Source organism: Bison bison, unplaced genomic scaffold (assembly GCF_000754665.1).
Source record: "Bison bison bison isolate TAMUID 2011002044 unplaced genomic scaffold, Bison_UMD1.0 scf7180017864469, whole genome shotgun sequence".
NCBI classification, from domain to species: domain Eukaryota; kingdom Metazoa; phylum Chordata; class Mammalia; order Artiodactyla; family Bovidae; genus Bison; species Bison bison.
Window position 1 is genome coordinate 2158818 of NW_011495030.1, and position 15203 is coordinate 2174020.

The 15203-nt window shown below is 35.7% G+C and overlaps 1 protein-coding gene across 4 annotated transcripts in view; it reads left to right on the plus strand.

Moving 5' to 3' along the window:
- Positions 1 to 12545, plus strand: part of PTAR1 (protein prenyltransferase alpha subunit repeat containing 1) — a 42391-nt gene extending 29846 nt beyond the window's left edge. For all 4 annotated transcript variants that reach the window (XM_010860641.1, XM_010860642.1, XM_010860643.1 and 1 more), the window contains 3 exons: positions 50 to 263; positions 9154 to 9458; positions 11809 to 12545. In XM_010860641.1, coding sequence (XP_010858943.1) covers positions 50 to 263; positions 9154 to 9458; positions 11809 to 12151 — 862 coding nt within the window. In that variant the 3' untranslated portion in view covers positions 12152 to 12545. The remainder of the gene's footprint in view (positions 1 to 49; positions 264 to 9153; positions 9459 to 11808) is intronic.
- Positions 12546 to 15203: the final 2658 nt, after the last annotated feature.

The following is a 15203-nucleotide window of genomic DNA, read 5'->3' on the forward strand; positions in this document are numbered from 1 at the left end:
TCTGGTTTATTTTCTTTACTCATTTCTTGCCCACATGTTACCTTAACAGGCGATGGGTGCTACAACAGCTAATTCAGGAAACCTCCTTGCCTTCCTTTATGACCAAAGGAAACTTGGGAATAATTCCTGCAGAAAGGACACAGCAACTAATACGAGAAGAGATGGAGGTCTGTGGTGAAGCAGCAGGGAGATACCCAAGCAACTATAATGCCTGGTCTCATCGCATCTGGGTTTTACAGCACCTGGCTAAGCTAGACACCAAGGTAGGGTGTTATTTTGTGTCCCTAGGCACGTGTCTGTCTGCCATTTAAATCATCTGGTAGTATGTAGTAATTCCTTCTCAGAGGAGCTTTTAAAGAGAGAAGTAATGGCCCAGTAGCCCAGAGAGGATTGCAACAACTGATACCTCGAGGGAAACTGGCAATTTAAAACAAGTTTGCATCCCTCACCCGCACAGCTTTGGCACTGTTTAAGGCTAGTGTACTGGTAGAACAAAGAAGGTTTAAGCAGTAAGGAAGACTGAGTATAACTCCTTTTGCCCTGAAATAGGAAGAGATGATTAAACTTGATACAATTGAAATTGTTCTTTCTTGGTAGCCTTTTGTTATGTGACTTAATGTGCTAGATCAGCTGGCTGCCTTTTCACAATCTCTTTTCTTGGGGAGGGAGATCTCACCCAGGTGTTCCCACACTTGGCCGAGTCTGTAAATTACCTGACGATTCTTATATCCTACCCTACATCTACTGAATCGAAATGAGGGTAGGATTTAAAGATCAGTATTTTTCACAGGCTCAGGGGATTGTTTGGATGCAGAACCAGGTTGGGAATTGTCACTGCCTAATCCTTTTAGTTTAGAAATGAGGAGATGGAAGTTTCCAGAGAATTTTAATGGCTTGGACTCAGCCACAGTTGTATCATTTATTATTCATCAGAATGAGAGCCAGGTATCCCTGTACTCCTTCTTACATACTACAGCTTCTCTATTTTTTCTTCACTTCTTATGGTATCAGTGCTTTAGAATCTAGAGTACTCTTCCAAAAGCTTTCCAGGCTTAAGACAATTTAAAGGAGTCAGAATGTCTCACATGGCGCTTTTAGATTAATGGGCTCGCATTCTCCATTTTTGCTTACCTCCCCTTCCTGTATCTCCTTTCAGGTCCCCTCTCCTCTCTCTGTGTGCTAGCCAGAGACTCCTCCAGAATAAATAGGAGAGCTTTCGCTTCTGAGGGATTTTAAGCCAATGATTCTAAAAGAGAAGGCATTCTTTGCAGCTTACATGGCTTTGCATTTCAGGAGGGGTGGCCACCTAATGGAATGGAAAGAGAAACAGAATCACATTAACCCAGGTTCAGATTCTGGCCCTATTAGCTCTTTGTGTAAAGTAAGGCTTTAATGTTTTCATCTATAAGATAGGGGCTCTGCTGCCTGCCTCCGTGGATTATTGTGAAAATTACTTGTGTTAATGTGTATAAAGTACTGGGCACCTAGTAGAGGCTCACAGAATTCCTCTCTCTGCTCCGCATAGGTAGAAAACTTAGGTGGAACTTGGCTGCCAGCTAGGTTAACTCAGTGCAATTCATTCATGAAAAAAGTAGTGAAATTTTATTGTTACCAGACACTGTACTATACATTGGATACGGCATAAAGACAAAAAGCTTACTACCAACAAATTGAAAATCTAGTTGAAACAGATACTGACAGTTACAAAGCAGGGTAACACTTGCTGAAACTGAGGGAATTTTCCAGGCACATTGGGAGCACAGAAATGTCTCCTCTGACTGGGCTCATTGACAACAGCTGCGAGAGGGAGCGATGCTACATTCTCAGGGGCCTGGAGCAGTGAATACAAGTTATCTGGTGGGTATAGGGGATATGGAGTGCTTTAAAGTCAGTCATCTCAGCTGCACAACTTGGTGTCCTGTGGGAGGTAGGGAAAGGAAAGGGGAAGGTTGTGGATAAAGGAAGGCAGAGTCCAGGTGAGCTGAGAGCTCTTTGGAAACTTTCTTGCCTTGATGTGGACCTTTTAAAGAAGCAGTCCATATATCAGAAACACAGGGCCAAGGTGGAATTCTTGGTTCCTTGAGACCATCTCATAAGTCATGTATGAACTCATCTGCCCTGGTCCACTGCTAGGCTTACATGTTGTCAGCCTGCCCTCCTCTGCCTTGGGGATCTTGGCACTTTTCCTATCACCACTGCCACCATCTCTTACTCTCAGTGAAGGGTGCTGAATTTACAAAATCCACTTTCTGTTCTTATAAGCTGTTGGGCCCAGCTAGGAGATCATGATGATGGGGGAAGACCCTGATGCTGGGAAAGACTGAAGGCAGTAGGAGAATGGGACAACAGAGGATGAGATGGTTGGATGGCATCACTGTCTCAATGAACATGAGTTTGAGTAAGCTCCAGGAGATGGTGAAGGACAAGGAAGCCTGGTGTGCTGCAGTCCATGGGGTCACAGAGAGTTGACACAACTGAACAACAGGGAGATCATGTCCTACAGTGCTTTGTCTGTTAGAGGAAGTAATCACAAAAGTATTAGTTATCTAGAGCAGCTTAAAAACACATATAAAATGAGTAGCATTTTTTTACTTAGAAAATTGAAAATGATTTTTTAAAGTGCTCATATTTAGCTTGGTAAGGGTATAAAGTGAAAGTCACTCAGTTGTATCTGACTCTTTGCGACCCCATGGACTCTACAGTCCATGGAATTCTCTAGGCCAGAATACTGGAGTGGGTAGCCTTTTCCTTCTCCAGTGGATCTTCCCAACCCAAGGATCGAACACAGGCCTCCTGCATTGCAGGCAGATTCTTTACCAGGTGAACCACAAAGGAAGGGTATAATATAAAGACAAGCATTATAGAAATTGATAAAAATCTTACCAAAGGGCAACATGGCAGCATTTACCAGACCTTAAAATGTGTGTTATCTCTAATATAGCGATTTTGGTTCTAGGCATTCATCCTAAAGAAAAAATGGGAGATGCAGTATGATATAGTGATTAAAGGCTCCACTCAGTGGTCATACAAGCATGATATGAATGCTAACTCTACTAGCAATTTGCTATGTGGCCTTAAAAAGGGTTCTTAGCGTCTCTAACCTCAGTTTCCTCATCTGTAAATTGGGGATGATGACAATTCTACCTCCTCAAGTGATGTAAATTAAGTAGGAGAATCCACATAAAGTGGCTGTCCCTAGTGCTGATACTAAGTGATCAGTAAACATTGAATATTATATTAAATATGGGAGTTTGATATATAAAAATACTGTATATAATAGTGAAAAACTGGTGACAGTCTAATAACAAGGAATGCATTTCACTGCAGTTCATCACAAAGTAGAATATTTTGTTGCTACTAGAAATTATACTTTTTATTTAAAGGAAAATGTTAATTATAAGTTAAGGATATAAAACTAAATATGAGATGGGCCTAATAATTTTTTATGTTATTAGCATTGAATAATATTTAACGTATTTTGAATAGTACCTGGCATATTATAAGTGTGCAACAGATATTTATACACACCAACACGGTGCCATTATGGATATATTTTGTTATATTTTCTATAAGCATGTGTTTTCTAGTCAGGAAAAAAATAGATTACAGAATAAAGAATACTTACTAGTGCTATGGGGTAGAATTATAAGAGGTTTTAATTTTCTATTTTTTGTTCCCTATGATGTTTGTATTTTTCAGTGGACATATATTGAAATAAATTTTAAAATAATCTATTTTTTCAGGGTGGGGTGGAGGGAAACAGTCACAGTTGAAAACAGTTAGAAGTAGTATTCCATTTATGAGACATATTCAGAACAAGCAAAGCGGTTTAGTAGGTGCCAGAGACTGGGGGGAATGGGGAATTAGAGGACTCCTAATAGGAATAAGGGTTGTTTTGAAGGTGATGAAAATGTTTTGAAATTATAATAATGACATAGGCAAATCAAAACTACAATGAGATATCACCTCACTCCCTTCAGAATGGCTGTCATCAAAATATTTGTCATCAAAGTGTTGACAAAGACGTAGTGAAAAGGGAAACCCTTGTACACTGTTGATAAGGATGTAAGTTGGTACAGACAGTAATGAAAACAGTATGACATTTCCTTAGAAAATTAAAAATAGAACTGCAATACGATCTAGCAATTCCACCCTTGGTTATGTATATGAAGAAAACAAAAATACTAATTTGAAAAGGTACATGCACCCCAGTTTTCATAGCAGCATTATTTATAGAAGCCAAGCTACAAAACCTTCCTAAGTGTCCATCAACAGATGAATGGATAAAGAAAATGTGATTGATATATATGTGTATATAAATATATATAATGAAATATTACTCAGCAATAAAAAAGAATGAAATTGATATATATGTGTATATAAATATATATAATGAAATATTACTCAGCAATAGAAAAGGAAACAAAAATACTAATTTGAAAAGGTACATGCACCCCAGTTTTCATAGCAGCATTATTTATAGAAGCCAAGCTACAAAACCTTCCTAAGTGTCCATCAACAGATGAATGGATAAAGAAAATGTGATTGATATATATGTGTATATAAATATATATAATGAAATATTACTCAGCAATAAAAAAGAATGAATTGAAAGCTACAAAACCTTCCTAAGTGTCCATCAACAGATGAATGGATAAAGAAAATGTGATTGATATATATGTGTATATAAATATATATAATGAAATATTACTCAGCAATAAAAAAGAATGAATTGAAAGCTACAAAACCTTCCTAAGTGTCCATCAACAGATGAATGGATAAAGAAAATGTGATTGATATATATGTGTATATAAATATATATAATGAAATATTACTCAGCATTTGCAGCAACATGGACGGTCTTAGAGGGTATTACGCGTAGTGAAATAAGCCAGACAGAGAAAAAGAAATACTGTGTGTTATCACTTATATGTGGACTCTATAAAGTAAACGAATGAATTTAACAGAAACATTCACAGATACAGAGAACAAACTAGTGGTTGCCAGTAGGGAGGGAAGGGATGAGGAGCAAGATAGGAGTAGGAGATTTAGGCAGTAAAAGCTACTATATGTAAAATGAATAAGCTGCAAAGATAGATTGTGTGGCACAGCGAAATATAGCCATTTTATAGTAACTTTAAATGGAGTATAGTCTATAAAAATATTGAATCACTATGTTGTACCCCTGAAACTGTAAATCAATTATACATCAATAAAAGAAGAAAGAAAGTGTATCAGAATTAGATGACAGTAGTGAGACGGAGGAGTCTGGTTGGCTGCCGTCTATGGGGTCGCACAGAGTCGGACACAACTGAAGCAACTTAGCGGCAGCAGCAGCAGTGGCTATACAACTCTGTGACTATACTAAAAATCAGAATTTTTTTTCAACTTCAAAAATTAATTCTAATAAATAAAGCTTCAAGAATAGTTAAGAAATTGTTGAAAAAAAAGGAAAAATAAGGAACTCTGTATATTGCTATGCTGCTGCTGCTGCTAAGTTGCTTCAGTTGTGTCCGACTCTGTGCAACCCGTTAGATGGCAGCCCACCAGCCTCCACCATCCCTGGCATTCTCCAGGCAAGAACACTGGAGTGGGTTGCCCTTTCCTTCTCCAATGCAGGAAAGTGAAAAGTCGCTCAGTTGTGCCTGACTCGTAGCAACCCCATGAACCGCAGCCCATCAGGCTCCTCCATCCATGGGATTTTCCAGGCAAGAGTACTAGAGTGATATTGCTATATGTTTCTATTTTTTGAGCCAGTACTACAGTTTTAATGTCTATTTCTATAGACATTTAAATATATAAACATATTGCTATATGGCTCAAAAAATAGACACAGTAGAGAGAGTATAAAAGCCTAGAAACTAATTCCAGTGCACAGTGTGTACAAATTTCATTGATGATAAATATGGCATTTCACATGATTGGAGAAGGGATTCTTTTTTCAATTTGTGATGCTAATAAGATTGAGTTTTTAGAAAATAGTGGTTAGATTTTAATCTCACATACCAACCTGAACTCTTAAGTGAAATAAAAACGTGAAGAAAAAAGGAATTTAAAAAATCAATTGCAGTAATATATTAAGAAAAATATTTACAACACAGAAACTTAATACCTTTAATATATAAAGATCTCTTACAAACCCATAAGAACAGTAATGACTTTAATAAAGAATAAGTTGAGCAAATTATAAAAGAGAATTAGACAAACAGGCAGTTTGTAAAAGAAACAAAGATAAGTGAATAGGAAAAATATTTAGCTTTAATCATAATTAAGGAAATGTAAATTAAATGTGATTTTCCACTTACTGGGCTACCCTGGTTGACTCAGCCGGTAAAGAATCCGCCTGCGGTGCAGGAGACCTGGGTTCAATCCCTGGATTGAGAAGATCCCCTGGAGAAGGGAACGGCTACCCACTCCAGTATTCTGGCCTGGAGAATTCCGTGGACTGTATAGTCCATGGGGTCACAAAGAGTCGGACATGACTGAGCAACTTTAACTTTGACTTCCACTTACTAAATTAACTAAAACTAAAGTATTGGTGAGGAATTTAGGAAACAAACATTAAGATCTTCTTCCAATAGGGGCATAAATTATACAGCCTTCCAGAGGGCAGTTTGAAATACACATCAAGAACTTTACAGAATTTTTCTCACTGTTCCAGTTAGTGTACTTCTAGAAATTTCTCCTAAATAAAAATAAGACATGTACATAGATTAAAATGTGTGTATACATAGGCGTGTTACTTACGCAAAGTGGAAACAAAAGGAGGGAATGGTTTAAATTGTGATAATCTTTAGGATGAAGTATTATGCAAAAGTTTAAAATTATGTTGTAGAATAATACTTAATGAAATTGGAATAAATTTATAATTTAAGTAAAATAAAATTTTGATATAAAAGATATCCAAAATTTGTGTTAAGTAAATTATACAGATGCATTATTGCAAAAAGCTGAGATTGGTTGTATGGTAGAATATTAAAAGTTTAGTCATTGTTGGTCAGTAGGATAATGAATGATGTGGGGATTTTTTTACTTCTTTATATTCTGTATTTTTACATTTTTATATAATGATCGTCTTGTATAATCAGAAGAAAAACCAAATGTTTTTTAAAAAATGTACAGAACTCATGGTGTATGTGTCTATAAGAACTAGCATTTCTAGTAGTCTTTCATTTTAAACCTGTTATCTTCTCTTTCATAGCCCTGCTTCCATAGTTTTCTTATAATTTATTTATTCACTAACTCATTTTTATGTGGAATGTTGGAAAAGAATAATTATACAAAGGTCATTTGTTCTGTCAGTGCCTTCCGGTTAAGCCATATCTTTGTGCAGTATCTTTAAGATCACTTAAAAATAATTGCTTTCTTTTTAAAAAAAATCACTGCCTTTTATTCTACTAAGAAAACACCCTGAAATTCCTGTTAAAAGATTTCTTCTTTAGTTAGTAGGCATTTTATATCTTAGGGAAAAGAATATAGTGAATTTTTCTCTTAAATAGTCTCAGAAAAGAGTTTTTAGGAATTGAATTAGTTTTGTTGAAAACCTTTTAAATATATGCTATTTTTGCCTCAAAATTACAATGAATTTTTAATTTTTACATGTAGAAAATATATAGTAGAAATAATCTAAATGTTTTTCACATTATATAAATTCATTTTAAACAAGTCTTCTATTCTTTTCAATACATAGTAAGAAGCTGTACCATAATTAAAATGCTGCTGTATTATGGCCTGAATTTCCTGCAGGTTAAGTCTTCAAAAATATAATTAAAAAAAAAAACAAAACAAAAACCTTAAGATTAGTTTTTGTTTTGCAGGTAGAAGTTTATCTGGTGGGTTTATTTTGCCCACCTTTTAAATCAAATAATCTCGTTATCCATTTCTCAGAGACTCACTAGCAATAGCCTCTGAAATAAATTTATGTGGCTGTGAATTAACTCATTATAATTTAAAGGAGATGTTTAAAACATTTCACTGATAAAACTTGACCATCCTAGCTGGGAGTAATCATATCCGTCTTTACCAGTCACTTTGTTTATTAAATTGTTCATTCATTCATTAAACATTTTTATATAGGGTATAGGGTGATGGGAACAGTAATTAGAAATGAATAAGTATCTTAAAAAACTTGTATAGTTTAGTGGGGATGAAAAGGTGTACAGGAATTTCTATAATATATATGATGGAACACACAAGAACTATGGAGGCTGAGAAGAGGGAAGACTTCTGGTTTTCTCTATGAAAAGTAGAGAGGGATCTTGCTTAAGGAGAAGGCATTTGCCTGAGCTCCCTGAAGAGCAGGTAAAAGAGCTTTTTGGCATTGTGTGGTCTGTATGGTTCACTGTTGATAAGTACATGTCATTTTTCCTTAGGTGGTCTGAAAATCCTCTCTCTGACAGATGTGGTAGGCCCTCAATACACCTTTTTCTGATCAAAACTCGTTTGCTAACCTGTCTGAGACACTGCCAAATAATTTATTTTTTCAGAAATGCTGCTTTCCTTTTTATCTCCATTTGAAATTCTTTAGTTTGCAGATTTAAACAATTCACTGCTGAATTTTGTCTTACCTATTTAAAAAAGTCACTTATTGGTGATAAGTTTGAGACAAATAGTGAAAGTCATGAGCACTTGAAAATTCCTGTTATTCATGCATCATGTTTTTGTACTAAGCCCTTAGAATTAAGTAGTGAACGAAATAGACATGGTTTCTGCCCTGATGACACTTAATAGTGCCAAAGAAATAGTTACACCGAGTCTATTGTTGAACAAATAGATACAGTACAGATTGATTAAATGCAAAAAAAAGTTTCCATCAAAGTGACCTCTGAATTTATATTTTCCCTTCAGTATAAGCATTAAATTAAAAGTGAATACCCAGAGTCTTTCCTTATTTTAGAATCTGGCTGTTCTATGTGTATGCCAATTAGAAAGGTCCTTAAATTCTGTAGTATTAAAAAAAATTTATTATTTTCTAAAAGAAATGGAACATGAGTATTTATTAAGCAACAACACTGTGTTGGATGTTATGTACAAAATATTGATAGGAATGGCATTATCAAAACAAGGAATGAATGAAAGAAATTCAAAGTATTAACAGAGAAAGGAAAACCTTTAGCAATTCCTCATTTCACTTCCCTTTTTCCTTCCTACAAGATTCTTCTTGATGAACTATCTTCTACTAAACACTGGGCATCCATGCATGTTTCAGACCACAGTGGATTTCACTACCGCCAATTTTTATTAAAGTCTTTGATTAGCCAAACTGTGACTGACGGTTCTGTATTGGAGCAAAGTCCTTTGAGAAGTGAGTCAACTGTAGTTCTCCCAAAAGATGAAGAAGCAGTGGCTTCAGCAGAGGAATCAAGGATAAATCTTCCCCATCTTCTAGAAGAAGAAGTTGAATTCAGCACTGATCTTATTGACGCCTACCCAGGACATGAAACCCTTTGGTGTCATAGGTAAGAGAAGGAAGATGTATTTCCTGCATGAAACTCTGTGTGTCCTTATGAGAGCTACAGAAGGTCTTACATCTGACTGGAGCCTCCTTGGGTAAATACGGTAATTTAACTATGGAACTTTGCCTGAGTGATTCAAAGGACTTTGTGTTACCATAGCCTCCTCCTCACAGTCTTCATGAGCATGAGGTTCTTTGCACAGATCTTTGCCAATGGCTCAAGATGGTGGTGTTCATCCTTGATTGTGCAACAGAATAACATGTGTTACTTCCAAACTAAAAAATGTTTCTGGACTCCATCTTTGGAGATCCTGATACTTAGCATTTCTGCGATAGAGTGCTGCCATCTGTCTTTTAAAAAAAAGAAAAAAAGAAAAAACCCTAACAGGTAAATTTGATGTATAGTCAGGGTTGAAATCAATGATTAGACCCTGCGAATAGTTAAGCTTTGGCTTCCCAAATGGCTCAGTGGTAATGAATCTGCCTGCCAATGCAGGAGACATGGGTTTGATCCCTGGGTCTGGAAGATACCCCTGGAGAAGGAAATGGCAAACCCACTCCAGTATTCTTGCCTGGAAAATTCCATAACAGAGGAGCCTGGCGGGCTACAGTCCATGGGGTCGCAGAGAGTCATACACGTCTGAGCACACACAGATAGTTAAGCTTTACTGTTCTTCTCAGCCATGATGGCCTGCAGATTAATTTACTTTGAGTATAATCTCTTGACTTTTTTTTATTTTTAAGGTAAAATAAAATATATTTTATTAATATTTGTTTAATTTTACTATTCAGGATTATTATGAAGGTGTGAACGAGGGTTAGCAACCTCATAACTTGAGTTTTAAGTACCTTTGACAGTACTTCTCATTTTGAAATGAAATCCAAGTATGGAAATCCCCTGATTGGTTTATTTTGGATTATCACTTAGTTGGAGGCATCTCTGGCATTAAATATACAGATTTTACTTCAAGTTACAAGATTATGCTTATAGACAAATGACTTGCCTGTGTTAGGCAAGAGGTAGGCATTTTAAATAATTGTGTATTTTTTTAAGTTAATTGAAATTTTTTCCCTTTTTCCAGACTAAATATATTTGGAAGATATATTAGAAGATGAAAGACAATCTCCCCTCTTTGGCACCTTCATAAATACAAAATTGTCTTTTTCTCTTATAAACAAGACAGTCTTATTTCACATTTTTAGAAAAGGAGAGAGATCTTGACTTGCATATTTTGGTGTTAGATTTTTGTTGCTGTTTCATATTTAGACACATTAATAGCTAGGCTTAGAGAATATTAAAAATTATATTTGTTTTAGGAAGATAGCTAGATTGTTAGAACAGAAACTTTCTTTGTTCATAAGATTAATGGGAGTTTGGAATGGGGAAAAGAGACAGTTGGGAAGACCTATATATCATACAGACCAGTTTTCTACTGATTCAGTGCCCTTAAGCTGCTTCTCTGTCCTTTAAGATTTATCTGTAAAATGAATATGTTATATGCTCCTTTGTTCCAGAATAAGCTAGGAAAATGAATAGAATTCTCTTTTAAAGGCTTAGAATTGTTAATATAAATGAGATATAACAACCTAAAATCTATGTAGTTTACCTTATTTTGTACAAAGATGTGGACCCCATTTTGTCACAATTTTTGGAAATTAGGCATATGGATCTTCATTTTTAACAAATAACTACAGATGATTCTAAGAGCAGGAAAACTCTCCTTAGGGGAAGAACAGGAACTGTGTGTTTTAACATACTTTTCTCAGAGCCCAGCACATTCTAGCACATGTGGATGTTTAATGAGACTGTAGTGCTGGATTAGGGGGAAATTCAGAGGGTTTCTAAGATAAGTAAGTCCAGTTGCAGCAGTTCTGTTCTTATTAAAGAAAGTACTGGATAGAGGCCATAGACTAATCCTCTAGAGGAGCTATTTAATCCTCTTGTTGCTGAAAATCACTTGTCTTTTAGGCTATCAATGAGGTTAATTTTGGTTTTGTTTTATATTTTAATTTATAGCAGAGATTGGGCAAAAACGCATCTCTGGTTTCATAGTTACAGAGAGTAACAGCACCAGGTGATTGTCCTCATCTCAGTCAACGTTTTTTTAAAAACCTTTGGGGTAGTATTTCAACAAACTAGTAATCTGGACTTGTGAAGCTCTGTTCGAATACCAGAGACTACATCTTAACTACTCTCCTTCCCCAGATCGCTCTGGGTTACCGGAGGCAGTGAGACTGAACACTACTGTGTGTTTGGAAATTGTCTAACTTACTTTTCTGTTTTCTTCTGAAAAGCTTGACATTGTGATGTGGTTTTTCTTTTCTCTTCTATTCCTCCTCCTCTTCTTTCACAGACGGCATGTTTTCTACCTTCAGCATCACTTAAATGGTAGGTTTCCTCACAGCGTGATCCAGTTGTCACCTGCCGACAGTCCTGGGGGAACTTTGAGTGACTTGCACGGTATCCCAGCAGGCCCCCACACGTCTCAGGCAATGGAGGTGGATGGACTCAGTGACTTTAGCAAGCAAGGCTATTCCCAGGAAATCAAACGCCTGAAGCGGACCCCAGCTCCAGACTCCCTGGGCCTGGAAATGGAGCACAGGTTCATCGATCAAGTACTGTCCACCTGTCGGAACGTGGAACAGGCCAGGTTTGCCAATGCATACAGAAAATGGCTGGTTACATTGAGTCAATGAAAGAGGTGAATTAGTCCTGCAAAGTTCCCCTTTTTAGTGCAATATGGCTTTTCTTTCTTATTTACATAGTTGCATGAACTGTTTGCTACTATTGGCTAACTATGTGATCTTCATCTTTAGGCTAAAAGTCCCTAGTAAATCTTTCATTTTATTTATTTTGTTAAGAACTGGCATTCCTTTGGCTATAAAATAACTGTGTAGTTCCTTCTTGCTAAACAGTGAGTCTTAACTTTTTTCTTTTTAACTTCTCATCCTGTATATTCCTGTCTTTGAGACTTTGCTCATTTGATTCTCCAGATTGGTTCACACACACCTCAGCCCACCTCAGTGCAGTTGCTGTATAGGCTTTTTTTTTTTTTTTTGGTAATCAAAAAGTTATGCTGTAGTTTAGCTTAAGAACAATACAAATTCAGAATTACTCGATCTAATTGCTGTTTTGAGAATCAGATGGCCAGATGGATGAATTTGTGAAAATACACACCATTTCTCTTTCACTAGCATGTTATACTCGAGTCATAGGCCAACGTAACCAAAGTCAGAAGTATTGGAATTTATATGAACAACGTAGTTCTAATATAATCCATTTTTAAACTAATTATTTTAAAAAACTAATTTTATGAGTTTATGTAATTGTAGTGGAAACTTATTTTTACTACTAGCTTTGATAAGTTTTTTTACCTCAATCAATTAAAGTCAATTTTAAAAAAACCTAGAACGCCATTTTTAGTTATTACTACTTATTTTCCTCCAAATTCACCATGCAATATGGCAGGCTTATGCATAAAAACGTATCCATTAAAAACCTTCCTTTGTAAAGTTTTTAAGTTACTGAGGATACACTGGATAAACTACAAAATTTTTATGAAGGGATTATTAAGTTTACTGGCAAAAGCCAGGGGGAAAGAATAGTCTTGAAGGTTGGTTCTTCAGTCTTTATTTTAAAAAATAAAACAATTTAGAAACTTTGATACTGAATTTATCAGGGATGAGGTACCAAAGTATCCATCTTACCTTTTCAATAATAAGGGCTGCATTTTTCAAATAGGTGAGACAGATGTGGTGAAAGTAATATCTGATAATAATCTGAAAGTAATATCAGGTAATATCTGATTTCTTGATATGAAACAGTGCTTTGCATTTCTTCTTTCCACATACCTTTCTCTTTATTTTCCCCATCCGTGGTTTTTTTTTGGTCAGCTTCACTTTTGTATATTTTTCCTTGTCTATTATATTTCATAGATGTAAACTAAAGATATTCTCCTGTTTCCAGTTAATTCCATACCCCATTAAACACACACAAATATGAGTATAAATTGCCCCCCTAAAAGTTACCCTAATAATGTTATTGGGTAACTTTTAGGGGGGCAGTTTATTATCCTGTGTGTATAAAATGTAGTAGTGGCTGGAACAGTGTGACCACCATGCTTTGCCTGTTTTCCTCTTTTTATGCTAGGCTGCCTGTAGGGTAAGAAGACATGTAGGGAAAACAGACCTCTTCTATCTCACTGTTATGGAGACTCTAGACTTGAGTGAGGAACGTTGCCTTAAGGGAAAAGAATAGGTACTTTACTTGTGTATCATGATTTTGTTGAGTGGCAAACTATCAAGTGAGACTTAAGAATACCAAAAAGCTTGTCTAGGCTGGTACTTATAGACAGAAGCTGCTCTTCTCTCCTAGAGCAAAAATTACCCTTTTATAACTTTTTGTAGTATTTAGGTGAGAAAATGATTGGCATTATGAGCATAATTTTATAACCTTTTATGTACAAAGCATATTTTGAATCAAATACCTCAAGGTCTACCTAGATCTCTGGATAAAACTATTACTTTATGATTTTTAGCAGCTGCAGGGATTAAGGGGTAAACTACACACAGATGACGTGGAGATCCAGTCAGTTCCTCTAATGTACGTTGCCAGATTTTGGCCTCACTGTTAGTTTTCTTCCAAGAATCATTTTAAGTATCGTGACTGATAGGGCTTCTTATGCTTTGGTGTGTGAGTGTGAGAGTGTCAAGACATGAGTATAGACAATCTCCTGTGAAACATCAGCTAAATTTTATAATGTTCCACACTTTTTTATATCTTCCACAAAGTTTCTTGCCCTTCTTTGATGTTAACTGTCTTCTTGTGTTTTAAGTCTCTTAACTCACCCCTGCACAAAGCCATGCAGTCCTTTAATATACCTTGGTCTCCTGTCTTCCTAATAGTTTTAAGTACCAAGTAAAAATACAAATATCCAAAGGATACAGTTTGTATCTGACTCTTGTGTGCTACTTTATTTCTAAAATTTGTAGTTTTCAAGTGTTCATTCACAGAAAAACATAATATTGCCCTGTGTAGTTGTGTGCTTTACTCTGAGTGGTGGACATCCAGCTCACTAGCTGTAGCATGATAATATCTCTTGGACTGAATGAGCTCATGCAGTGGAAAGGATGTGTCTATTTTTAGAGACTCATTAGTCTTCACTTACTTTTCGATAAATATGTCACTGTTAAAAGAAAAGATGATTTAGATTAACACACATTTCATCCAACTTTTACTGGAAGAATTGTAGACCATCCTAGGTCAAGAATACTACTGACAAGTTAAAAAAAAAGCAATAAGATCTGTAAATATCTTACAGATAAAATATCTGTACAATCACTCCTCCCCAATCTTTTACTTTTTTAAGTGTACCTATTTTGGTAATGTGTTCCCAGATTCTGTCTGCCTTGCATATTGTAAGGACTTATTAAATATTTATTAAATTTATGAATGATTAACTGAAGATGGGAAAATTAATCATGCAGGATGCATAGAGTGAGTTATGATTGAGAAATTGATGGAGTAGAGCACTGAATTGTCAATGAATGATGTATTCTGCCTTCATGATACTTAGGAGCAGCTATTGCATATAGAATAAGTTAATTTAGATTTTTTTCTTCATTGAACTACTTTGTTTATGCTTGTTAAATCCCAGCCAAGAAATGCAGCTGTATAATATCAGTTAACTGTACTTTAATATATATTAAAAATTCATAGAAGAATGAAGACCATTTTCATTAAGAACAC